Here is a 27809-nt window from a genome sequence, read left to right as displayed (position 1 = left end):
GATCAAACTTTTATATAAATACATTAAAAAAAAATAAAGAAAAAAAAAACTATTTTTTTCATAAGCTACAATTATATTCTGTCGTTAAAATTACTTTACATTTGAATAAGTTATAAAGCATGATAGATATGATTATTAGACAGCCTATGTTGTTCTAACTAAGGACAAGACTCGTGCATCTTTCATTTTCTCTTCTAAAACTCCTGCGGCACGATTTGGAAATTCTCATGCTACAAATTGGAATGGTGACATAACTGGGACGAAAATTAATGAGCTCTTGAGAATATTCTTTTGCTTATTCTCACAGTCAACATTGTTCCTGTTATATATTTTTTAATATGCTTTTGGTGTTTGATTGTGTGAATTAGACGCTTACAATTTATAAACTCGTATATTGGCTTTCCACCTACAAAGCCATAAACTCTATCATTAATACATTATTTATTCTTTATTATTGTCTAAAAACCACTACATTAATCTACCGACTTTTGCACTCTAAAAGTGAAAACATTCTTGAACAAATAAACAACCCAGTTAAATCTATTACATTTAAATTTATCCTAACAGTTCCAACCCTCTGATTCATCGTTGTTCAGATTCGTCCTTTGACGGAGATTGAAGTTGCATGCTCCAACGGCCTTTTTAACAGTTAAATACAGCCATCTCTCTCCTAAATTATTTTGGAACTTGGATTTGTTCAGTTTCTTCATCACCTCGCTTCCCGGATTCACCAAAACAAGCTGAATGCATAGGAATGAAACATTAGAAAAAAAATATAATTTCTTGGTTTAATACATTTGGTCCCTAGGGTTTGGTTCAAAGTGATTATATCTTTTGAAAAACTAAGACTCCATATTTCGTTAAAAAATATTCAATCCGATCCTTTTCACTCACACGGTTAAAAACATAACGGTCTAAATGTCACTGTGGCCTAACCTAATTTAAAATGACGTAAGTTATGTGCAAATCCCAGCAACATCATCGCCACCACTGTCGGACCGAGACCGATGGAAAACCGCACCGACGTATCCCGGTGGGTATTGGAGGGAGTCCGGCGAGACCCGGGGGAGCCACTAGCTGGGTATCCTCAACGACGATAGCAACGGGGAGGAAGAACGCGCGGCCTCCGACGGCTTGTGTGCGAAATAAAAAGCAACCCTAAGCTACATTTCATAACAACTCGAGAGAGTGCACAAGAGAGAAACCACCACTTTTTGTCCTCCACCTTGAGCGTAGTGAGTAATAGGGAGAAGACTGTGAGTACCAAGAAGTTGTACAGGGGCCCTTGTTGCAGTCACAGGATTTTCTAGGAACCAAGGGGCCTTTAAAGAATTCACTGAAAAACCCAAGTGAGGGGAGTTAACTTTTTGATGTATTGATTTAGCATGATGTGTTTCCTTTGAAACTTGTTAATTTTGAGAAATGGTGTGTATAGATAATATACCAGATTGGAAGGTTATGGGTTGCTAAGGAAAAAAATGGTTTGGGATGTTATTCCCAGAATATGAATGCACGGGTTGAAGGATTAGAGTGCATGTGGTGTTCTAGTAAGGGATAAGTGCATATCGTGAATCTTTTGAGGATAGCCATGGATTGGCTAGGTTAAGAATGTAAATAAGAGTACGTAGGAAGTGTTAACGTGCTCTATGAGTGAAATATGATAATAGAGTGCTTTGGTGATGGGTTGTGTTCTCAATAGAGATACCAACATGGGTTTATGGGTATAATAAATTATTATTTTGTAATTGCATGGACGGTTTGATGGGTATTAAATGTATGGAAGTAGTATAAATGTTGAGTAATGTAGTGTCATCACATAATGATACGAGTGCATGTTTTCTTTTTGCATGTGGGGGCCACGTTAAGATGAAGAGAAATATTATATTTTCTTCCTGTATAGTGTAGACGTTGGAATCCAGAGAGCTAGAAGGGGTTCTTGATATTGGCATTTAATGGTTTTCGTGATAATATTATGGTTAATACCAAGTGCATGAAATTGTTGTTGTGCATGTGCTGCTACGTCCCTTGTTGATAGGTAAAGTACGCAAATGATATTCTGGGATTACATGGGTGGATTATAAGAATGGTGAATGGTTACAAGCTAAAGTTTTCGTTGTGCAGATTTTAAATTTTGTGTCTATAAAATAGGTCTAGGAAAGCTAAAGGAGTTTTCTTTGAAGATATAAAGAAATATTTTTTAACGAAATATGGAGTATTAGTAAACTTTATTAAAAGGTAGAATCACTTTGAATCAAACCCCTAAAAGTAAGGACCATGTTAAACCTAATTTCTTTAATGATAAAAATAATAATAGATGATAACACGAAAGAGAGAATTACTTGAAGTTCTCTTCTCTGAGTAATCTTCTGGACCTCTTCAAGCATACTTGTTCCACTTGTATCAATTTTTCCAACACCTGCCAATAAAATTACACTGCAACTCAGACTGAAATTTCTAAAACAAAAAGTGTCAACACATTCTTTTGTCAGTCCAATAATTAAATTCACAACATTACAAATGTGACTCATTTAATAGAAAGCAGAGACCTTCAGATTTTGTAATTTCTAAAAAGTTTTAGCAATCAAAACATCTGTTAGAGATTATCTGTGACCAACGTTTTTTGTTTTACCAATAAGTAATCAAATGTGAGCTACCACATTTTTAGGTTCATCACTCACCACTCATATCCATTATAACATACTGCAAACTTGTCTTTCCAGTAGCTTTGATTCTGCTTTCTTCTTCATCAACCCATCTTGTGATCCTATGCAAAACAACAAAGTTTTGTGGTAAGTATTTACTATACTTCTTTTTGGAATTTGAGAAAAACACTCCAAATTTGCAGGTTGATTACCTTTCTCTTAAATAGCTTGCATTGGCAAAGTAAACCGGTGCATCAATGTCTAGGATGAGGATTCCAGGAACATGTTTTGCATTTGGATATTGCTCAACATTTCTGTAAATCCTAAAATTTGGAATGTTTCCCAAAACCAATGTCCTTGGCCTTGCAATGAAAAGCCCCGAAGTACAGAAATTGCAACCTGAAATTATATATACATCCACATGAAATGAAACCACATATTAAGTTCATAAATCTTCATCTTAAAATCTTATAATGAGCAATACAAAATTCACCACAGTAAAGGGAGTTCACTGAAACTTACAGATATGACTAAGCCAATTTCAACACCGACAAAGACCACACCAATGTATGCACTCATGCACACAACAAATCAAATTTATCAATCTTCCAGAGATGGATGACTGCTTCATAATCTGAGGCCAAGCATTGCAGATACAATAATGGCTGACAGCACCACCAGAGGAGTGTAATGGAACAAGGGTGTTAGGAATAGCAATGTCAACATCACTGCTATTGTCAACTATAATGCTGACATTACTATTCCTAACACCCTTGTTTCATTAGACTCCCCTGGTGGTGCTGTCAGCCATTATTGTATTTGCAATGCTTGGCCTCATAGATTATGAAGCAGCCATCCATCTCTGGAAGATTGATAAATTTGACTTTGTTATGTGCATGAGTGCATACATTGGCGTGATCTTTGCCAGTGTTGAAATTGGCTTAGTCATAACTGTAAGTTTCAGTTCACTGTGATGAATTTTGTATTGCTCGTTATAAGATTTTAATACGAAGATTTATGAACTTAATATGTTGTTTCATTTCATGTGGATGTATATAATTTCAGGTTGCAATTTCTGTATTTCGAGTACTGCTGTCTTGCATCCAGCATTATAGTTGACGGCTGAGCGTGAAAATGGCCCTGAAACAAATTCATTTTTTTAACACATAAGTTGATGTAGAAAAGAAATAATTCATTGATTGCTCTTAATTGACACTTAACAGTTAAAATATTTACCTGTTGTGATGTAGCAAGAGGTGAAAGAACCAACTATGTTCATATGTACCCATAGCTATCATGTCTTTGTTGGCATCAATATTGTAATTTTTATACATTGCAAAGCTTCTTCCCACTGCTATTCCTTCCTGAACAATATATATCATAAACTCAACATCAAGATCTTGTTGAAATGACATGGATGCCAGTTGTAGGATTTTGTGTTGGATTATGAGATCCATTTCCTTTCAATGGGAAAATAGGTAAAGTACGAATTGAGATATATATATATATATATATATATATATATATATATATATATATATATATATATATATGTTTTTCATATTGACTTGTAGCAAGAAAAAATAAAAATGACTTTTATATATTAAAATTAACTAATATACAAAGAAAAATAAAAAATTTGGAAAAGTTATGAGAAATTTTTATGTGTTAGTTTATTCGTAAGTTAGAAAAAAATTAAACTAAAGCTTTTTTTTATAAATGAATTTATACCTAGACTAAATTTAACTTAATTAATTTTTTTATTTTAAAATCAAAGTGCCGTTTTATATAAAAAACGTAAATAAATAAAAAAATATTTTAAAATAAAAGTGCCGTTTATAAGAAGTTGCACTTGCACCACTTTTCCAGCTTGAAATGCATTTGAAATACATGGAAGCAACTGAAATAAGTAAACAATTATAATCATACCAAACTAATACTAGATATGTAAACCAACTCACATTCAAGATATTCATCTGCCATTTGTCATTCTCCCACAATTTTCTGCAATTCTGTTTACTCTTTGATTCACATAATCAGAAAATGTGAACTTCACTTTGTTGCATATTCTAAACATTTATTTAATCATGGTCAACCTTTATTGTTTCTGACACCGACTTTATAAATAAATTAGAATCTACAATTGAGTTTTCAATTATCTGACTTTTTTAATGTTTCCTCTCTTATATATGTTTTTATTTTACACATTATTTTTTCTGTTTTTTTAGCCATAAAATATTTTTAAATCATTTTATTTCTATTTATTTTTTTATTGAATTCTTTATATATTTTTCTTTTTTCTTAACTATGCCTCGCTTCCATTAGTTATTTTATGATATTGTTTTATAAAATTAGATACTATAGCTAATTGAAAAGTTTAAGAGTTCGTTTATTAAATAATGACCAAAAAGTTGATGAATTGCTACCATTATTTGGGTGGGATTAATTGTTATCTTGAAAAGGCTCCAGACACTAATTACACAAAAAATATGATTTATTTTAAGTTTTCAGTGGGAAAAGATTTAAAATTGGAAATTAAATATTTTTTTTATTAAATTAAGAGTCTGGAGGTAGAACCAGAGAGAATAAAGGAAATAAGCAATAAAAAATCGACGGTGAAAAAAAAAGCAACTAACCAACCTTTATTTTAAGAAAGAAAAATGAGTGAAAAATATTTGGTGAAATGTTATAAATTAAGCCGGATAATTAATCTTAAAAGAATTTATAAATATTTTATTTAATTGAAATGTTAATTATTTGTTTATTATGAATCTTAATTAAGCCGGATAAAATATTTATTTAAAAGTTAAATATGCTTTTGTTTTTTAATTTAATCATTGGAATTAGTATTTTTTTTTTAATTTTGATCCAATTTAGTTTTCAAGTTTATACACATGAATGTGTTCTTTTAATAAAATTTTATTAAATTTATATAACTTTTTAAATACATCTCATAATAATAATGTTTTATATATATTTTTTAATATTAATGAAAAAATACATTTAAAATCTCAAATAAATTTAATAAAAAATAATTAAAAAAATTAAATTCACCAGTTGAAAAAAATAAAAACTAAATTAATCCAAAATTTGAAAAGAAAATTAATTCTAACTTTTAAGGAAAAAAACATATTTAATAATGATATAAGTTCAAAATCTGTTTTGTTTATTAAAATATTTATTTACGAGTATTAATGATTGTACATTTTATTTAATTGAAATGTTATTTATGTATTATGAATTTTAGTTACGCGGGATAAAACATTTATTTCATAATGAGACGTTAAAAAGTCAACCGACTTCTCTATAGTTAATGCTTCCTACTGTTACACATTTCCAACGCGGAAAACTGAACAACAAATCTCAGAAAATTCTTAGTGGTCACTGAACGGAATATTCGACATGTTACCCAATTAATTAGCATACTTAAATTTCAATTTTCTTAATTAAAAAATAAAGCTTCACGCCCTTGACTTAAGTCTTTTTCAAACTTTCCTCCTAAATTACAATTAAAGCTAATTAATTTTCTCATTTAAGCAGCTCTACGGTTCTTGACTCAAGACCTTTCGTTTCACTAAACGGTACGGGTATCTTTGAGTTCAAGTTTTTTTTTTTTTTTCTTTACCTTTTCTTTTTTCTTGGCAATCTTCTTCTAGATTCTGGCTCAAAGTTTGAACCAAGAAAGTGGTCAAAGAGAAAATTGGAAATTTCTTAGTTTTAATTGCTAGGCTTAATGCATGATTGAATTCCAATTGAGTGGACTTTACTGTTGTGTACGAATTATCAACCCATTAGAAGCATTTTGTGATCAGTGCTAGGGAGGGAAGAAATTGTCAACCCCATTTTTTACTTCTCCAATATATTAACGTTACGCTTCATTTTATCTTCTATCTAGAAATTTTCATTTGCTAACTTTTCTGATCACCATTTGCATGTGCTCAGATTTTTGTAAAAGTCTGATGAAGCAATAGAGAAAAACATGGGATTCTATCTTAATCTCAAATTCAAGGTAAGCCAATCCTTTTCCTGTTAAATTATGTTTCTATAGAATCCATGAGAAGCATATTAATGCGAATTATCTTAGGGTACTGTCCCTTTTTTGTGTTTTTTCTTTTTCCTTGATTTTGATAAATGCTGAATCATTGCAAGAATTGGTCATTTACAGCAAGAGCTAATTTATCTATTGATTTGAGCAGGCGTTTCGGTTGAAACGGTTTCTGCTTGGACATGGACGCAGAAAAAGAAAGCACAAGGTGGCAAAGAAGCCCTCGTGGATGATGCCAATGACATATGGTTATCATGTGGTGGAACATAATATGAGCAGAGATGATTCTGATAACTCGGACTTTGATTCAGTTGTGGCACAGAGAGAGGAAATGAATCAAACAGAGTTGTGGTATTTTGGAATATTTGATGCACTGATTGGAGACAGGGTTAGCAAGTACATGCAGTCTCATTTCTTTGACAAGAAGCTTCAAGAGGTTATCTATCACTTGATTTCTTATACATTTTACTTTGCTGCACTAAGCTTGTGCATTTTCAGTGAAAGTACTTTTAATTAGTTAACAAAATAATGCCTTTAAAAGGCTTCTGCTATAGCACTTGATCTAAATATTGGTTACTTTGTCTCGGAAAATTCTCCCATTATCCGTTTCTGTACAATTTTGAAAAGGAAAAGTAACATGGGAAAGAAGAAAAGCATGCTATACATAGCAATATAAGTAGGTTCAATAATGGATTATGAAAAGTTTTCCTTTAATTCTTCACATAATCATGACATATGTAAAAGATAGGTAAAGATTGAGCGGCTTTATTCATAAATTCCTACTTTTTCTCCTACTTGTGGTTTCTTCTGTACTTAATGTTTTGTATTTACATGTCAGACTCGTTTAAGCAGTAAAAGTAAGGAAACTCTGAAGAGAGCTTACCATGGCGTAAGAGCAAAGATTAGAGAGGAACACAAATTAGAGGAGACATGCAGAATGGGTTCAGCATCTGTTATACTGATCAATGGAGAAAAACTTGTAGTGGCCAACATGGGGGATTACAGAACTGTTGTGTGCAGAGATGGAATAGCTCATCAGACAACTGGCACATACCGACGAATAGAAAAAATGCACTGGTCTCGCCGACTCTTTGCAGGTATATTATATAATACAAAAGATGTATATGTCATTATCAGAATGTCTTCCCACTTTGGAAAAGGTAAAAACCAATGCTAAAAGGAGGCAACTACATACTCATTTGCTGTTTCAATGATTTTAAAAGTTCATATAACTTCTGTCACACATGCTACCTTGAGAACCCAAAATTCCTATTCACAGTTTGTTTTTGTTTATCCACATCTTTTTGATTCACACATCTCATAATGTATACTTTATATGTGTTTTCACAAAGGATTCATGCTAGGATGTCAATCAGGAAATGCAAAACATTATAGAGGCTCCGATTTTGCGGTTAGAAGTGAAGTGCTTGATTCTGGTACTGAATTTTTGATATTAGCAAGCAATGGCATATGGGAGGTAAGCTTTTATATAGACCATCATTACATATTATAGTACTCAATACTTAACTGCAATAATTTGTTGGGAATAAGCAAAAGAAAGTAATTGGAAGTGAATCTGCATCTATGTGTAGGTGATGAAAAACCAAGAGGCTGTGAATCTGATCAGTCACATAGAGGATCCACAAGAAGCAGCTGAATGCTTGGCAAAGGAAGCTTTAATTAGGATGACCAAAAGCAACATCTCATGCTTAATCATTCGTTTTGACTGACACCTTATCAGCAGTCCTAATGGCAGATAAAGATTTTTCCTTAAAGCATGCGGCAAAAGTATTGGTCCAGCTTCATCATTACACATCTCATTTTACTTCTCTTTTATAACAAAAAATACTTCTCATTGATACAAGATCAAAACCTTTCCTCGCCCACTCCATTGCTTAGCTTTATATAAGAGTTTGTATACAATTAAATTAAGATTAACCGATAAAAATTCCTTTTCCAAGTAAAAACACTTGTTTCTTGTGTATTTCTAAACAACCTTTTGAATGTCTAGATCTAGAATAGAACCAAAGATACCTATGGTAAGCATTCAATGATTGTGTGAATACATTTGTTGAAGAAGCAGAAAAGTTCATGACTCCATCACCATGAATATTGACAAGGAACTATGAATTACATTATATCTTCCTCTTTGAGACCACTATATGTGAACACACACACACACACTTCATTTAGAACTTTGCAAAGAGTTAAATGCATGCAGCCAGCAAGTAACAAGTCTTGTACAACAATGGGGTCTTCGGTGTCCATTTCTCTGTTGTAAACAAATTCATAGGAGTGTTTTATTTACAGATACATACATAATTTACGCTTCAATTATACAAACTTATTACCTCTCTTTTTTTACTTTTTTTCTTTCTCGCAATAATCCTGACATGATTAAAGCCGAAAAAGTGTTTTGCTTTCAATATATTTAAAATACTACATTTGACCCCTCCATAATTATTAACAATTGGTCTGTTGATTATTATAATTACCCTTTACTATATTGATTTTTGGTGAAAATATGTTTCTATGGGAATTTGAATTAGTCTTTAAAAAATTGTGTTGGTCATGTTTCAAATTTCAAAATGTTATTTAGATAAAACAGAAGGATAAGATTTTTTGTTTTTGGAGGAAAAAAATATGATCTTATTTTCTAGTTTTAGGAAGTTATCTGTTTAATTTTAAGATTAAGATATTGCTAGAATAAAGTCATGAATAAATTTGATCTCCTAAAATATATCGTTTGGTATGATCCATTCCAACATAATTTTTTTTTATTAACAGCTATTTGTACTAATATTAAAAAAAAATAAACAAAATAATAATTAATTGCTGATGTCTTTTAACTCAAGTTTAAGTTGGATTAATCACTGAACTTTAGCATTATGGATGTGTATTATTCAATTTGGATATAGATAAGTTAATATTTAGAGAAAATCAATTAAGTTGGTTAAAAATATGCGGTTAGGCTACTTATAACAATAAAAATTATATCATAGGAGACCAAGATAATGTCATCTATACCATACAAATTTAAGCATAATCATTGTAATAGGATAAGTTAAGATATACTGATGAATAGAATTTCGTTTATAAGATACACATTGTTAATTACTATTATTGCAAACACACTATTATTGCAAACACGCTCCCCGCATCTATAAGGAGGACAAAGATTATAGTATGAAGTTCAACGTCTTGAACACAAGGCACATTGACAAAAACAAGAGATCACAACCCTTATAAAATAAACAATTATTAGAAATTTCCAAAAATCTCAAGAGCTTAATTTTTTTTTGTCAAAATAGAATGAAATCTCAATTCTTAGCAATATAAATTTATGCTACTTATAGCAATGAAAATTGTCCATAAGATGCCAAGATGATGTCATACAAGGCTGATATGATATCATCCATAATAGATGACATCAGGCCTTTTAAGCATACTGTCCCATGTCTCAACATAAAAAGGGCAAAGGAACTCAACATCTTGAACACTAGACAGATCTGAAAAAAAGAAATCTTTTAAGATTATCTCTCAACCCTTATAAAATATTAAAAATTTTCAAAAGTCTCAAGCTTAATTCATACGAAAATCATTTCCAGAATTTTTTGTGGACTAGAATCTCAAGCTTAATTTTTGTTAAATCAGAATGAAACCACAACTCTTAACTTTTGCACTTAATAATTTTATTATAAGAAAATTATAATAAAACATTAATGATTGGTGAGATTTTAAAATTGAACACTTTAGTTTTCTTGTGAACTCAAAAGATGCTAGTTAAAATATTTTTTTTAAAAGAAAAAATTTGCAATACAAGCAATTCAAGATAAGAAACTTTAAATCATATTAGTGTGGATTCCAACCAAGTAGAAAAACTGGTGACAGTAAATATATTTTTTGAGCACCCTCTCACACTGTTAGTTCAGATTTATACAAAATCACAATCTTGTAAGATATATATTTTTGTCAGATAAATAATTCAGTAGAGAAAACACCCTCGTTAATCCAGAAATATGTATAATGTGAAATGAAATCAGGTTGGAATAAAATATACAAATTACTTGGGCATATGCACAGCAAAACACAAATATACAACAACCAATTTCATAGCAATATTGCCCAGTCTTCTTTTCTAGGTAGACTTTGGAAAAATATAAAAAGAATCAAGTAAAGGCTTGTCACTGCATCAATCTTTCTAACAGAACCCACTCTATCAAGCCATCATTATCCTTTTTTCGTTGCTCTTGCTTCTAAATGGGGATAGCAAAGAAAAAGAACGTGAAGCTGCACAACAATATGTTTGCCAAGTCAACAATCAGAAAAAGGATGTAGATGAATTAGGAAGAAAAGAGGGCACACTGATAACTGAAATAGTCTATTCAAATCCACTAAAGAAAATTTAGGATGAAGTGAGCCTTACACTTTTGTTGACTTGTGCTGGCAGTGGGTGTTTCATCCTGAGAGATCAAGTTCTTTAAAGTATGAACTGAAAAATAGCACGTAACATGGTGATCAGTTTAGGTACATATATGTCAAATAAAGTTGAATTTGGTGAACTTCTTCAGACACTAGTTACATAAAGGCAATTATGAAAATGAACATAATTGTACATGAGAAGGTCAATAAGATCAAGTTGTTTGGTTAGGTAGTATAGTGAAAATACACTTTTTCCAAATCAGTCTCAGTTATCTAAATTTACAACTAAATCACTGAATGGTGTAGGCTACTGACATTTTTTAATCAGTTATACATGTTTATTTTACTCTATGAACTCTAATGTACACTTTGAATTTGAAGTTCTAGTGAAAACAATGTCATTCCTGAACATTAGGATCCAGGTTATTTAAGTGAACAGTAGTAAGCATACCTTAAAGTTCCAGATAAATCAATATAATTTTTTTTTTGTTACAGGTAACTGAAGTCGGACAGAAAATCATTATGCAGTAGTATCCGAGGAAACTTTAACTGAATAATTAATTAATTAGTCAAAGAATACACTGAAATGACATAATCTTGCTTGACCCTTCTAAACCATAGTTTAGTTCTGTTCACACAAAGCTCACAAACACCTTTCCTTTTTATATATATCCTTTAAATGGCTTATTTATATATATCCTTTAAATGGCTTATAAAGAACAAGGGAGTATATGGCTAGCAAATTACCTTCATTAGAGGAACCATTGTTTCCAATCTCATCAGCCTCAGAACCATCTATGCTGACATTATCTGATTCCGAGCTGCGTTCAGCAACTGACCTATGACTCTTTTTTCCAAACTTTAGCAGTCGTCTAAACCCTTTGGAAGATGACTCCTTTACCTGAGGCTTCTCAATTGCTTCAGGAATCTTTTCAAGTGTCGAGTTCCCAATGTTAGACACGTGTGCTTTAGCAGTATCCACACCAATAGCTGCGGTCTCTAAACTTGTGGGTGCTGCTTTACCATACTCACTATTTCTAGTACTAGGATCCTCCATGGAAGAAACTCGAGCATATGGGGCTTGATATGTTTCCCCAGAAATACCAAGACTGGATGATTTTGAAGGTTCTCTCTCTGTATGGTCCATTTTGACCTGATTTTGGATGATATTAAATTCGAAATTAGCTTATGAACCAGTAAAAAGGTATCTCATCCATTAAGAATTTTAAAAAACATATATATCTGGAGACGACTATAATAAAATTAAAAGTTCTTGCTCATATACAGTTAAGGTTTAAAATAACACGTAATTGTTGAAATTTAAAATCAACTATCAGCAAATTTCTAATTATCATAGAATTAAACATACTTATTTTCCAGACATAATTTAATATTTTAATTGTATAATAAATTAAATGTGAGGGAAAATGAAAAATTTTGAACACTAGAAGTACATGGTAGGACCAGATGACAGATCTTCTGAAAAATGGAGGATGCTAATTTGTGATTGGACCAATGGGTTGCATCAGTGAAAATATTAGCAACTGTTCTACAGTTGAGATAGCAAGGGTTAGAGATCACACATCATCTAAAAATATGACTAAATTATAATATATAAGTGAGTAGAAACCTCGTCTTATAATCAGGTTTGTAAGGTTGAGTCAAAGTTCCTAAGAGACAAGTTACACAACAACCATTCCTTGAATCAACAATGGTGGGAGTTTCAAACCCTACACCACACCACCCAAAACTGAACTAAATCTTTTGGTATTATAAGGCTATTTCCACAGTTTGCAACAAAACATAGAATTGTAAGTACATCCTTGGCAGAGGTAAAAATAGCTTGTAGGAAACATAACATACTAGGTGCAGTTTTCAAGTCTCATAATAAGTAATGCGGGAGGAATATAGATGGCATTAAGAGATTATTGTAATCATCATACTTACTGTAATTTATTTGAAGAGGGTGTGCTGTCAGCAGCAGAACAGTTCTCATCCTAAAAGTTTTATGCCCTCTACAAGTGTATGAACTAACCAAGGCAGTTAAACCGTCTCCAGAGCTACCATAAGTTACGAATACGTACCTCAGTATATATGGATTGAAGGTGTGATTGGCTCTCTGAGGTTTCTTTATCAATTATATCCATGCTTAATGGTGAGACAGGAGCACGAATAGCAGCATAATTAGATGCTATCTCTGTTTTTTCAGTTACTTCATCGTTATCATATTGTTTATCTGGTATCTCAAAATTTTCTTCTGCATTATGAATAGGAGGGGCATATGGTCTCTCACACTCGAGCATCACAACAGTCTTTTCAACTACAGGATTGTCATCTGTATCACCATTGGATGAAGTACCAATATCTTTTTTCTTTGACATGGTACCTTGTGAAGCCATGGAAGACCTGCTATCGTTCAACTTATGTCCCTTGTCTTTGACTGATGTTCTGTTCTGAGGAATGTCACTAGCTTTGGCTGTTCTAATTTTCAGTTCTGGAAGGGCTGCTGTCTTGCTTTTATCATGACTCACAATTGCAGAAATCTTTTTGCTCTCGGGACCATCAGCTGCTTTAGCCTTTGATATTGTTCCTGTGCCAAGTGGTTTAACTGAGGAAGTCTGACGAATGGCACTGACTTTTGGTTCTGACAATCTTCTAATCCTTCTCATTGATGCTTTAGTATCAGTTGCACTATCATCCTTCTCTAGCTTAGATTCAGGTAAAGAAGACACCGATCGGCTTAATTTGTTATTATCCAAGTAGCTTCTAGAAATCAATCTGCTGGTTTTTGACAATTTCAAAGAATCACTAGATTCAACAGATGCAGTTCTGATGGGGAATCTTTGAAGGGGTGACGATGCTCCTGGCACTGAATCACTAAATTTAGACCCCTTATGAGAGCTTGGTGAAAGTTTCGTAGAAAGTTGTTTCTTGGTAAGCTGTGATGGTGTAGTGGTTGAGCTGCTCTTGGCAGCAATCCTCTTTTGCCTCTCCGTCTTTAAGGCTTCTAGGCGTTTCATCTCTTCCTCTTCCTAATAATTATAAATGAAAGAAATAATCAATGTTGAATAATAGATGAACAGAAGGCATATTAAAACAGAACTCAATCATACGTTTAAAAAGGATGGATAAGAGTTTAATTAAACAATGTTAACCATTCAGTTTGCTTGTGTAAAGTAATATTTACCCTTATCACCTCTCATGCTCTTAGTCTCACCACATATGTCCCTCAGAGTAATGCATATATAACATTGCCTCTAGATTAAATGTTTCACATCCATTTTAAGCTAATTGTATGAAATAGAAACACAAAGGTGGGGGGAGGCTGGGAGCTATAAGATAGAAGCGAGTACCTTCTCTTTCTTCATTTTCTGGAGATCAGCTTTGTAGTTCCGTAAGCTCTCAGCACGTGCTCGTGCTTCATCCAGAGGACTAAGTTTAGAAGTTTTCCCTCTCCTTATTGGTCCACCACTCTTTCTTCTATCAGCATTGTTTGGGGTAACTTTTGATTTGGGCTCCTTATCCAACTTCTTAGATCCCGGTTTGGTGTCAGTAACTACCTCTTTATTCTTATTTTGTAAAGTACTACCAACCTGAGCCTGCATTTCATAGTCGAAAGCAGGGTCATAACTCGTTGATCCCCTTTCAGCTCCTCGTTCAGGCAGCATACTTAATTCATCCAACTCATTACTAATATGGTTTATCATAGCAGAAGACTTCTCTTCATTTTTCCGCACATTTGGGATCTCGGAATCCATGTCAATAGCATTTCTCTCAACAATTCCTGCATCATTGACTTCTATTGATCTATGTTCCAATATGTAGGAATCATAATTCATATCATGAAACAACTTCCTTTCTAGTTTATTGCTTGAATAACCTAGTGAAGTTTCCATGTATGAGGAAGGGTAAGCATTGCTGAGTTCACTTTCTTGTTTGGAAGTGATAAAATCATCACCAGCAGCCTTTCTGTAACCACTCCTTTTCCCATATACTTCAAAAGATTGTACATCATCTCCAGACCGCCCATCACCAGATTGTCCTGTTCTTGCAGATAACAATAAATCATTATTGGATCTCTTAGGCATGTGAGTCAATCCTTTGCTAATGCTATGCATATCTAAAGAAGAACTTCCCTGACCTTCATGCATTTCCCTTTCAGTAAAAACTAAAGGATCATTGACATCCATGTGTTTTTTTCTTCTCATGTTATTCAACTTTTCCAAATCAAATTGGTCAGGGTCAATGGTATGCCTATCATCGTCAGCATCTCTTAGTAAACAGTTTTCAAATGCTTGCCAGTGGCCTCCATCTCCATCCTTCCCCTGGTCTGTTTTTTCCCTATCAGGCGAATCCAATTTCCCCAAAGCTTCTTTTCTGGAGTCCCTTCTCTTTGAGGTCTTCACAGATTCCTTATTATCTTCATTGGTTTCTGAGGCAGAATCTGAATGTGATCCACTGTCAGAGGAATTTTCTGCCTTTGTAATGTAATTGATGTTCCGAATCACCACCATGCCAGATTTCTTCCCTGATCGCCTATCCTTCTTCCGTCGACCTCCAGTATGTGCACCATCCCTCTCTATATCCACGTCGTCCGTCAATTCTGATTCAGTGTTGCTGTGTCTGCTATCCATTGAATGCCTTCTGCGTCCATTACTTTGACCAGCAAGTCTGGGGTCCTCCATGGGAGAATAATTTGGCTGCATAAATGGACTGTTTCCTGGATATGCTTGATAGTAGGGTATGCCTTGCACTGGACATGGCTGAAAGACTGGTACAGCACCTGGAGGAGAATGAATAGGCCAAGGAGAGAACATGTGCGGAAATTGACCTTGAATATTATCTTGGTTTCCTATAGATGGTTGGCGGTCCATCAGTGGCACGTCTGGAAATGTGTAAATAAAAATGTTTAGGTATGTTTCTAATTAAGAAAAAGGCAAGACATGGATGATTTATCAACATTTAAAAATTCTCAGCAGCGGAATCAAATCTTACAAGAAATGAGAATTATAAGTGAGATATATTGTCTTAACAATTTGAACAAGTAGACTTGACTTGTAACTGGACAGGCAGCAGATCAATCTATGCTTAATGTGCAACAAATCTCGTAAGTTTGGTTTAGATTTGATTTTGAGACTGATTCTAATAGTCCAAGGCATTACTTGTCCACAATCCATAACTAGGGCTATTATGATTTTATTTTGGCTGTAACTCAAGGGTTATTAGTTAGTAGGCATGGAAACAGACCAAGCAAAGCTGTGCCATGTTATATGGGACAAGCACTTACTTTTCCACATCAGAAAACATGATAAGAAAACAGACAGGGAAAGCAAAAATAGATAGAAGGATTATCAAAATTAGCCATTCAGGTAGATCAATTTCAGCGTACAGGCATCTATATTCTTTGAAGTGCAAGTTTAATGTATTAAAAAATAAGAAGGAAAAGGAAACTGTTAAGAGCAGGTTTGGTCCAAACGTGTATGTCTGTGTGTATGGGCATTTAAAAAAGTGTAACGAGTTTTACAAATGTAAATACATCAAGCCATGAACAATTCATAAGTTCATGCAGGAAATTGTACCTGAACTTGCTTTCCCATCATTACTCCCGGAGTCCAATTCAGTATGGGACGCAGAGACCATATTGGGAAGTATAATGCCAGAAGCATTCAATGCAGAGAAGTCTGAGCGATTGGACATCGTTTCAGCAGCTTCAATTTCAAGCCATTGTCCAGTTTCATGTTTTCTTCTCCAAAGATCCCTGAATTTTGTGCATGCATCCCTGACATGTATCAAAAGTCAGCATAAGCAACATCATACAGCCCATATGTATGTTATGGGTCAATGAATGAAGAACCCAACAAATATGTAAGGTCATTGGTCTAGGAAAAAAAACGAAAAGTTGTCTTACTTCATGCGAGATGCTCCAAAACATTCAGCAAATGACATCAAAGGTGGTATATGGTCCTCATCAAAACCAGCAGCAACAGCACGAGCAAATGCCATGCCTTGCTCTTTCTGCAATGCTGACTTACGGGTCTCTAGGACTTTCAGAAGATGAGCTCTAATACATGAGAAGTGAACAAGTTAAGAATATTTTTCATATAGTGCAAAGAACCTATATTAATAAACTTATGAATCATATTTATATCCACACAGCTCAAACCAACAGAGCTTTGGCTAAAAACTTGTAACAATGCAGAAATAGTTGTTCCAAAAGCTTAAGCAATAATAGAGGCAATAAACAACACCTCCTTTTTGTATACCTGCTCAATAATCATAAACAAAAATATAAATGCATAGCTATCAACATGCTACTTTCAGTACTCGCAGATAGTCAATAGTACTCAACAGATAATTATCAACTAAAAACTTATGGTCAAGCTTATATATGAATCACCAATAAAAATGTTTCTGTCTGACTCATAACAGGGATGCTCAAACTAAAAGTAGCTTTATCAGATTTTAATTGATTTTTCGAAGTAATTCCAGTGGCAGCCTTCCATGTTGTTATATATTTTCTATACTCGCTTCATGTGTATTCCAGGAAAAGCATTAACTGATAGACTTTCAAACATGATTAATCATAAACAACTTAAACACTATATTTTTCTACTGAGACATGGTCATAGGAATTTACTTCGAGTTTCCTTCAGATGTGGTGGTCCCGTTAGCTTGAGGAGGCTGTGCATCAGGCTGGCACATAATCATGCTGACTGATAAGAAAATAATAAAATGTATTAAAGAATAGGTATTAATTATTAAATATTCACTAACCTTGTAAAGTACAATTGCTCTCTCCTCATTATTGTCCTGCTGAGTCCTCCTGCCTGTGCAAAGCAGCTAGTTTTATTAGCTGTAATCAATCATAAAAACATAGCAGCGCTTCAAATACACCTATATTTGTTCGATACAAGTTAGTTGTATTTGTTCTTTCGGTAGTACCTTCAATGTTTTCAACATGATTCGTTTGATTTTCTTCCACCTGCACAAATACTCAACTACTGAAACGGACTTTTGAGTGCTAGGGAATGAATCAAATAGAGTATGCTAGATATTTACATACAGTGCTAATTCCCAGGGAATTATTTCCCTGAATAGCAATTGCCTCTTCAATTTGTAAGATTTCTGATTCTACAGTATACACACGTTCCAATATCTCGGGAGTGCTCACAAAACGAACAAACCTACAGAGGGAGAGAAAATTAGTCCAGTAGGATAACTTTAAGTCTCTAACCTTACAGTAAAAGGTCATAATATATATGTTAATTTCAAAACATGGTTTCACTACGATTTCGTCTGCACTTTCCTTTGATTTGGAAAGAGTAAAACAAAAAGGGATATACAATGTCAATAATTTCTGGCTTCTTTCCTTCTTTAATTATTTTCTCTTTCAATACATAATACATCTTCAATGCAGTTCTTTCTAACAGTTTAATTATAATTCCTAATCTGTACAAGCTAAAAACGAAAAATATAATAATACAAAATCATCAGGCAGAATTTGTTCGTGAAATAAAAGGAAACAACAATAATAATAACGGATCCCACATTCGAACCATGACAAGCATACATTAATTTTAGTCCAATATCACAGCGACTAGAAGTGTGAATTGACTTTCAAACTGGTGGAATGGAACCATTTTGAGCACTGGATATAATACATTAATGTCAATGATAATCTCTAAGAAACGTGTTTAAAAGGTATCAGCTTTCAATCTCTACTCAACCCAACGATAAACCAAAGAACTAAAAAGTCAAACCTTTCAACAGTTCCCTTGGTAAACCACGACGTATCACTGTTACCATCAGGTGGCTCAAGAACTATTGAATAACCACCCTTGTCCATCTGATTCTGAGCAGCCTTCAAGTGGGAAAGAAATGGACTGAGCAAGCCTGAGGCAATCTTCTCCTTCTTTCCATTAACAATTATAACCAAGTCAAACCTGATTTACAGAAGAATCAAACAAACCCACAACACAAGTCAGGCTATAAACAAAATGTCAATGTTCTCAATGAGGTTTTATATAGATTACTTAAAGACATAAAATGATTATCCATTACCTTGTTCTAGTGGGTGTGAGCTGAAACACCGCTGAATCCAACCTTGTTGAAGCTTTCATTGTTTCGGACAAAGTAGCAACCGGAGAAACTGAGACCAACAACCCAGAAACTGGGTTTTCACTAAGATCAGAGATTGCAAATCACAAAGGGTGTAAAAGAATCAATCACAGACCCAAAATGGGCTCAGCGAAAAAAAGAGAAACTTTTCTGAATTAAAAAGAGTGTTTAGTCTCAGGACTCAGAAGGAATAAAATAGAAAGGGAGGTTATGAGGTAGAGACGGTGAGAGAGAGAAAGCATCCAAAGATTGTTCTGTGTTGTTCTTCCACTTTGGATACCTCCTCCAGGGTGACCAACCAATATCGATTTTTCTAATAGGATGGAAATAACGGGAAAGTTGAGGGCAAAACGGGAATTGAAAAAAATGACAGAAACTATTGGAGGCGCCGAAGGGTGACAGTGACAACCTCAGATGTACAGAACTCAATTTGTAGCAATCGAGCGGTGTGAGAAAGTACCATTCTACCCTCTGCCATTTTTAATTATCCACTCTGCCCTGTTTGGTGACTGCCAAGTTGGCTACCAGTTTCAACCGTGCCTTCATTATTAACTAATCACTTTCACTTAAAGCGCTTTCCTTCTTGACTTTATAATGCGAAATTAAAGAAACAGACAAGATTCATCAGAAGAAGTTCTGGTCTTTATTTCTTTTTCCTTTTTTTTCTTCTTCTTTTCATTATTATACAGATAATTTGCATAATTATACAGATGTACTTTCAATATTTAAACAACGCTTATAAAAATAAAGAGTTTTAAATGTTCTAATTTTGACAACTATTTTCTATAAAAAGTTTTCATTTATACATAAATTGATTTTAATCTATAAAAAAATACTTTAATGTTATTATGAAAAAAATTGTAGCCATAAATTTGAAAAAAAAATATAATGATTTACATATAGAGTAATTTTGTTTATAAAAAACCTCATTTGTTAATTTATGGTGTCTAGTATTTATTTAAAGATATTTTATAGTTATTAGCATAGTCTTTAGCTTGGTTTTTTAAGATGTCATTAAATTTTAAATTTTTTGTAAATATAAATATTTTTAATTCAATTTTTTTGTTATATTAAGTATTAAAAAATATTTTTTTAATTGAATATTTATTGTTTAATTATTTTAACTAGTAAGATAATTATTATTTTATTCTATTATTTTATTTATTTGATTTTATGTCTTAATAAATGTGAATTTTTTTTAATATAAAATGTTATTGATGTTAACAGAAAATGATAAATATTTTTTATTGGTTTTGTTGAAAAATATTAAATAAAAATATTATCATCTCCCTTGATAACTTCTACATTATGTTTACAATAATTAGGAACGGTCCACACACTTAATTATAATAGTCATTTATTATCTTTTTTAATATAAATAATAAAATTCATTATTTCTTTTATTGACTATAATATTATTTTATGTTAATCATAAAACTTTACATTGTTAATATTTGGAGATAATTAAAAACCATAACAGATAAAATAATAATAACATTATCCAATTAGTGAAAAAAAATTAAAAATGTTCAATTTTAAGTATTCAATATATCAAAAATAAATACCCAATTTAAAATTAAAAACGCCTAAATTAATATGAGATGTAAGATTTTAAAATAGTTAATTTAATCAACAGGTTCAGTTGTTAATTCATAAATTATATTAATGAGATTTAGATTTTACTGATTAAAAATTGTGTAACTGTGTCTCATAATTGAAGTGTAACTGTGTCTCATATCATTAAATTTTTTAAAGTAATAAAAAACATTAATAAGGTGTTTTAAAATAATTAATGATTTGAGATGCAACTCACATCTTAAAGTTACTTTTTAGTGCATGAGATGGATGCCAATATAGATAACAAGACCTTACTGGAAAAGTGAGTCTTCTGAATCTCTTTCATTTATTCTGTTTATGTCAAGATAATTTTAAGAATAATGACTTAATTTGAAAAAAGTTTACAGATTAAAAGTACAATTAAGTAATTTTAAAAATAAACATACGTTGTTAAATTATTTATGGAGGAGTGAAAACAGGGTAGACATCGTTGGTTAAGGACATTACAAAGAGAGATAGAAATTAATCAATTGAGAATTATAAACACATTTTTTCTGCATAGTTTTTTTAGCAGAGACTATCTCAGGAAGAATCTATATTTTTATTTATGATTAAGAAACTAAGCATGGTTACCACTCACCACCTCAATAATTCAAAACAAAAAGAAAAACTATAAATAAAATATTTATTTTTCTCACTCAATCAAATTAATTATAAATAAACATTACATTGATATTAATATTTTTAAGGTTTTTTAATACCACTTGTCGATCCCATCTCCTCCTCCTCTATATATATATATATATATATATATATATATATATATATATATATATATATATATATATATATATATATATATATATATATATATATATATATATATATATATATATATATATATATATAATCATATTTATTTTTTCTATTTTAAACCTAGTTATTTTTCACTCTTCTTCTAGATTATGCGTTTAATCCAAAATAAAACTAAAAACATAGAATAGATCATGAGTGGGGGAGGGATGTAAACTTTTGGTATTGTAAAATTATGTAGTTTAGTTGAGCGAATGTATTCTAGCTGAGTGAGCATAACACTTATTGTTGAGCGAGTATAGTTATATATTGAGCAAGTAAAACCCATTGTTTTTGTTTTTGCACAGTGAGTCATGGTGGTTGAGCGAGAGTTAACAAACACTTCTAGCTGAGCGAGCTGACTGAGCGAAAATATTAGATTTTCAAGTAAGTTTTTATATATTTATGAATTGAAAACAATATAGTGTGTGTGAGAGAGATAGAGAGAGAGATTATGAGAGGGATATGTGGTTGATTATGTGAATGGTATTGATGGACGTAATTCTATGACTCATTGAGAAGTTACATGGTGATGCCCTGTAGTGATGTTTGTATGAATGGCCGAAGTCAATCCGGAGGTTTATCCTGACGCTCTTAATAACCCTAATCTTAAGTAGAGATTGATCGTTATGTCGTGGAGAGTAGTAAGAGGTCTTAGTTTATGGTCACTGGTTAGGGCCATAGGTGTTGACAGACTAAGCTTATGGATGACATGAGTTGGTATTTGGCTTTGAATAAGTATTGTTGGAGGCCATCACAAGTACTTGAACCACCGTAGCTTGACATCCATATTATATCCGGATGGTCAAGTCTAAGTCTGTGACATATTTAGGATGAATGTTTATTGTATGTGTCAAATGTGATGTATAATGAAATTTTATTGTTTTATGATAAAATGTTTTATCATTAGTTTACCCTTGCTTTTATATTGTCTGTTTTTGGGTATGTTTTTTTTTTTTTGCAATGATCACTTAAATAGTGTTAGCTCATGGAAGATATATTTTAGGGAATTTAATTTTTGGTTGAAAAAAAAAACAACATAATATACAATCTTTAATCTGTGATTGATAGAATCTTTTATTCTAGTAGTCTCAAGTTACTTGTAAGTTCTTATCTATGTATATTTTATTTTAGTAGTTTTATACTACTTAGTTGATGTTACACATTATATTAATATTTATATTTATAAGGTTTTCTTAGACAATTCATCCATATGATCTCCTCCTGTATATATATAATCACATTTATCTTTTCTTATAAAATTGTATGTTCAGTCTAGTTGTTTCCCACTCTTTTCTAGTTCTTTTTTCTCACTTTCCATTAGACTTTATGTATAAAAAATATTCATGATAAAAGAAGAAGTTATAAATCAAGCAATTTTTTTCGTTTTTGAAAAAGGATTAATTACAAAAGAAAAAATACGTTTTGAAATATTTATTCGTTAATAGGATAAAGTTTGAAAATCAATTAAAATAAAATTAAAGTGTGTAATCTCTATATGCAAAAGGAGGAAAATTTAGGGAGGTTGAATACTCTCTTCTTTTTCGTTTTAAAATGTAACGAAAATTAGTCTTTTTATTTTCTGTTACGTGTAACTCTCAAATTCTAGTAAATTATCAATTAATTCTTCTTCTAGAGAATGCGTTTCATCCAAAATAAAACTAAAAGCATCAACTTTTATCATCTTCCAACTCTAGTGCCTCGTTGAATAAAATCTTGAAAATGTATATATTCTTTAATAAAGTTTTTACTTCTACACTTTTGGAATTACTTCACATCTCAAATTCATTACAAACCACAAATATTTAGATCGAAAATGGGAATTTTAGGGGAAATAAAACTGGAAAAAAAATCTTAATTTAGAGAATAAAAGGATTTAAAGGTGGAAAAAATTATACCAAAAAACAAGTCCTACAATTTCTTAGAAAAGTAAATATATTCCTTATCACTCAAGTCAAAGCTTCTTAATATTAAATAAACGCTAAACCTATAAATTATAAAAAAATCATTGTCAAATCTCAAATCTTATCTTTTGTTCATATTTGAAATAGTGGCACAAGGAAGTGTGTGTGATCCAAAGAGAAAAAAAACACTAATTTCTCGTCATAAGCAAAGGGAGATCATCAAAGCTTGAAATCATTAATTTCTGTTCAATGCACTGAAGTGACTCACCTCAATTAGTTTATCTATGTCAAACTTAACATCTATTTAAAAATTAAAAAGATAGGATATTTTTTAAGAAAACTTCATAGGAGGTGAGCATAGTTTTATCACAATACTATCAAGTTAACTAAATATTTTATATTAGTCAAAGTATCATTAACTAATCAATGTTAGAATCAAACTTAACTAAAAAATAATTATCTATAGTATGTGTTAGAATCTTGATTTAGTATTGGGATCGATAGTTTGTGTTTTTTTTTTCACTTTTTATCTTTAAATTCAATTTTTGTTTGTTAAAATTAGTTTGGTTCCGAAAGAAAAAATGATAAATGTGAGGAATTCTAACTGTTTTGCTGATTAAAAGATTGACCGTCCTACTATCAATTAGTAAAAAAGAATATACTGTAATAATATTAATTAAAAAAACTAAAAGAAAAACACACAATTTGACTTTTTATATCAATACATATTTTTTTTAGAGAATCCTATATTTCTTATTGATAATGGAAAATCAGAATAGAAAAAAAAAACTTAGCGTGATATAAGGACGTAATCTATTTGTTGAAATATAATTGTGCTTTATGTTTTTATTTATTTACCCATTACAAAATAGAATTTGAGACAACAATATTAATAGGTGTCATTGATATCTTTAATATATAATTACTCATAAAAATGTTAGATTATGGACCCAACAACAAATACTTGTGTTAAAATACGAACAAGCAGACCATGTTTTGTAACTGAATTTCAAGTTTTATGTGATGCAGTGTATTTAATAAAATAAAAAGGAAGGAGGAACTCAAAAATTGATTGGAAAATAGCATGGATTATACCTAGAGTAGTGTAGAAAAGTTTTACCCTAGAAATATGTGCATAATTAAGTGTAGAAAAGTATTAAATATGGTTTATTTCAGAAAAGCTGTACATGGCGAAGCATGATTGATGATGTAAGGAACATTACACATTTGCCCCTCCACCACCCATCAAAGTGCTTTTTTCGTGAAGAGTCAAAAATTGTATTGTGAATCTTTAGAATTGTACCAAAACCATTTCATATTTCTTGGATTTTTCTCAAGCTTCTACTTTCAAACATATCATTCATCACTCCAAAATTGTTCATCTAATAATGCATCCTCCTATGAGTCACGGACCCAGTATCATATTTTCTTATCACTTTTTATTCATATTCTTTAACAATAAGTACAATTCAACATCAAACGTCCATATCTTTTTGTTCAATTGTTGTTCACAGGTATTATTAGTAGTCCTCGAGATCTCACACACGTGTATTCTCAAGCTAGGGAACTGCCCAGGCAAAAGACAAGACACGTGAATTCTGCAGAGTTATTTTCGATTTTCGATAAAAAAAAAACACAAACATCCTTAAAAAACATTCTTTTTATCGCTTAGAAGTTATAAAATTATTAATCTAATTTACTAAATAGGAAATCAAAGTCGCATAATTTTCTTCCTTTTAAAAAAGAGTTATTGAAGCAATATATTCATATTTTAATATCCTATTTTAATAAATTAAAGTTTAATATTTATATTAATTTAAGTTGATAGATTTAATGGTGATGCTTTATAAAAAGTTCTAAAAATCTAAGTATGAGATTATTTTTATTAGGAGTAGGAGGGAACTGATAAAGTATGACAATTTTGAGATTAAAAACTGAATCTCATATAAAAGAGGAATTTGAATATGATATAACGAGTGAGTGAGTGTGACTAATGTGGCTTGGTTTTTGTGCCTTCAAAACCAAAATGAGTATTGACGATCAAATTTCTGTTGGGTGACCTTTTTGCCAACATCAGATAGGCATCTAAATTCAACCTTTCCACGTTTTTCTCCTTTGACGGGACTAACAGCAGAGATCTTTTCGAAAATTTCACCCACAAACCCTTTTGGTTTTTCCACATATTCATCTTCCGTAGAATCAATCAAAATATTCTTCTCTTCACCTGCAAAACCTTTCCAAAGGTGATTTTGGGTCACATGCTTCAAGTTCCTTGGTGGTAGCATTATATTAATATTGCTGTTATTTCCTATGGACCCTGATTTCTGTTTATTTAACTCATCATTAGAGTGAAACATGTTATCAGGGGTGCTTGTGGTGAAAAATGAATAAAACGATGAAGACCCTGCGGAGGACGACGATGTTGGAGATGGACACTTCACTGAACTTCCAAACCCTTGTATTCCGTTTGTTATTTTCAGAGCCTTCAAACGTGCTTCTGTCAGAGCTTCTGCATTCTGTAAAAGCTTCACTATTTCGTCTGATAGTTTTTGCATTCTGGATCCCCAATTGAACCTGTTGATTGCCATAGGTATACTTAAAAAATGGAAATCTATTAGCCCCCATGTTTTCGGTTTATGATTTCATACCTTTGCTCCTTCGGTGTGGTTAAATTTATTTTGAACTATTATTACACTGTCATATCATACTTAAATGTTAAAATATTTTCAGACCCTCTTTTTTGTTTTATTTACTTCAAACTTGTTCACAATTTTCTACCTAGCATTCTGACACTTTTGCAACTTTTGTCTTTAGTTTCCACCCTTGTATGCATTTTCCTCGTCCTTTCAGTTTTTAACTTGTATTATATATATACTTCAAAAACAAAAAAACTTGTGTGGTAAATTAGACAACAAACTATGATCCATATTTAACTGTTATTTACCACAGATAAACGGATTCAGATTTAAGGTTTACCCTTTTTCATCAATATGAGTAAATCCTCCTAGATCTTCAATAATTTCCACATCACATTGAAATTCAGGAGCAAACTCTTGAGGGCCATGGGTGAGCAAGAATTCCAGAAGAACCATTGTTTTGTATGCTTGCCTCCACTGCTCCCAATCCACGTTATACAACCTGCACTTTAAACGATATAGTAAAGAAGCAGTGGGATATAAACTCCAGAGAAATGTATAATAATGTCAGCTTAAAGATATACAAAAAAGGGTGTCAATGAAGAAGCATACCTATGATGAAGAATATCAACAATTCTCCAATACTCATCTATGTCAAATGATGCCTCGGCAATTCTGGTCATAGTTTTGGCATCAGGACTGCAATCATCCTTATTTGTTGCTTCCTCTGCCAGCCTGATGATATTGTATTATAGGTATGTTAATGCCTCTCTAATCTCAAAGCTGCAACTCTTCTGGAAACTATGAATATGAATTAACAGTAAAGGAGCTACATTTATTTACTGGTCATATAAACTGTCATCAATAAATCATGCATTATTCTGTTTATTCACAAACACACACATGCACTTACAATTCAGTTTCAGTAACATCAGTAAATGTCATCCTAGCAGATTTGTACTTTTCTTGTAGGAAATTTGTTGTCTGTTTTTTTATTTGCTCCAGGAATAGGCTACCCATTACTACTAAAATCAAACTTTTAAGTAGTTTTTAATGAATGTAGTTCTATTATTTCATGAACTGTAGCCTTTCGCTTAAAAGAATATGACACTCAATGGCAAATGGATCATGGATAAACCATGACAGTGAATTCACTGCAGGCTATAAGAACTTGTTAATATATGGATGGCCAAAATTATAGCTCAGACAATGCAGGAAAAGTGCTCATTGACAAAAGAATAAGAGAGGAAACGAGAAAAGAGAGAATGAACCAATAATAGAAAGTTGACCCAATTTACACAACATTGCTTGCACTGAAAACTAGGACCTTCACACAATATAGGATTCATACTTATATTAATCCTATTTCACCCTGTGATGTGTCCTTTTCTTCCCTGGGATTCTCAATTCCGTCCCATGTTGAAGTCATTGAAAACTCATTTTTCATGAAGTCATTTTTTCCTTCTCTGGGTTATAAAAGATCGATATAGTTGAATGTTGTTTTATGATATGTTAAAAAATTATAAATTGAGATATGGTTTTAATATTTAAATTTGTTAATTATATAAGAATTATTCAATTCATGTCATTGGTAAGTGAAGTGTGTACGTGTAAAAAATATTAGGTGGGACTG

General features: G+C 31.9%; 3 protein-coding genes and 1 pseudogene across 4 annotated transcripts; 1 reads left to right on the top strand and 3 right to left on the bottom strand.

Moving 5' to 3' along the window:
- Positions 1 to 560: 560 nt before the first annotated feature.
- LOC124819692 (sulfate transporter 3.1-like) lies at positions 561 to 4057 on the bottom strand (annotated as a pseudogene).
- Positions 4058 to 5940: 1883 nt separating this feature from the next.
- LOC124819693 (Protein phosphatase 2C family protein) lies at positions 5941 to 9042 on the top strand. Of its 2 annotated transcripts, XM_088097505.1 has the most exons (6): positions 5941 to 6223; positions 6585 to 6651; positions 6839 to 7123; positions 7526 to 7784; positions 8040 to 8164; positions 8280 to 9042. In XM_088097505.1, the coding sequence occupies exons 2-6, from the start codon at positions 6622 to 6624 to the stop codon at positions 8415 to 8417; spliced, it is 837 nt and encodes a 278-aa protein (XP_087953631.1). In that variant the 5' UTR covers positions 5941 to 6223; positions 6585 to 6621; the 3' UTR covers positions 8418 to 9042. The 2 variants fall into 2 exon arrangements, with proteins under 2 accessions (XP_087953631.1, XP_047147207.1); XM_047291251.2 differs by lacking the exon at positions 5941 to 6223 and having other exon boundaries at positions 6260 to 6651; positions 8280 to 9041.
- A 1629-nt stretch (positions 9043 to 10671) lies between these two features.
- Positions 10672 to 19675, bottom strand: LOC124819685 (COP1-interacting protein-like protein). The gene is made up of 13 exons (XM_047291241.2): positions 19171 to 19675; positions 18870 to 19052; positions 18173 to 18293; positions 18052 to 18091; positions 17884 to 17936; positions 17747 to 17802; positions 17018 to 17170; positions 16689 to 16888; positions 14463 to 15994; positions 13194 to 14141; positions 11857 to 12262; positions 11114 to 11179; positions 10672 to 10977 (listed from the first exon to the last, which is right to left on the bottom strand). Exons 1-13 carry the CDS (start codon positions 19227 to 19229, stop codon positions 10907 to 10909), a joined length of 3888 nt encoding a protein of 1295 aa, XP_047147197.1. The 5' UTR covers positions 19230 to 19675; the 3' UTR covers positions 10672 to 10906.
- Positions 19676 to 25460: 5785 nt separating this feature from the next.
- LOC124819686 (ENTH/VHS family protein) lies at positions 25461 to 27196 on the bottom strand. Its single transcript, XM_088097841.1, has 4 exons — positions 27090 to 27196; positions 26789 to 26911; positions 26517 to 26678; positions 25461 to 26114 (listed from the first exon to the last, which is right to left on the bottom strand). Exons 1-4 carry the CDS (start codon positions 27194 to 27196, stop codon positions 25556 to 25558), a joined length of 951 nt encoding a protein of 316 aa, XP_087953967.1. The 3' UTR covers positions 25461 to 25555.
- Between the last annotated feature and the right edge of the window lie 613 nt (positions 27197 to 27809).

This window comes from Vigna umbellata, chromosome 8 (assembly GCF_029865625.1).
Source record: "Vigna umbellata cultivar VRB3 chromosome 8, Vumbellata_1.0, whole genome shotgun sequence".
In the NCBI taxonomy this organism is placed as follows: Eukaryota; Viridiplantae; Streptophyta; class Magnoliopsida; order Fabales; family Fabaceae; genus Vigna; species Vigna umbellata.
Note: the sequence above shows the minus strand (reverse complement) of the source record. Positions and strands in the feature narration are given on the sequence as shown.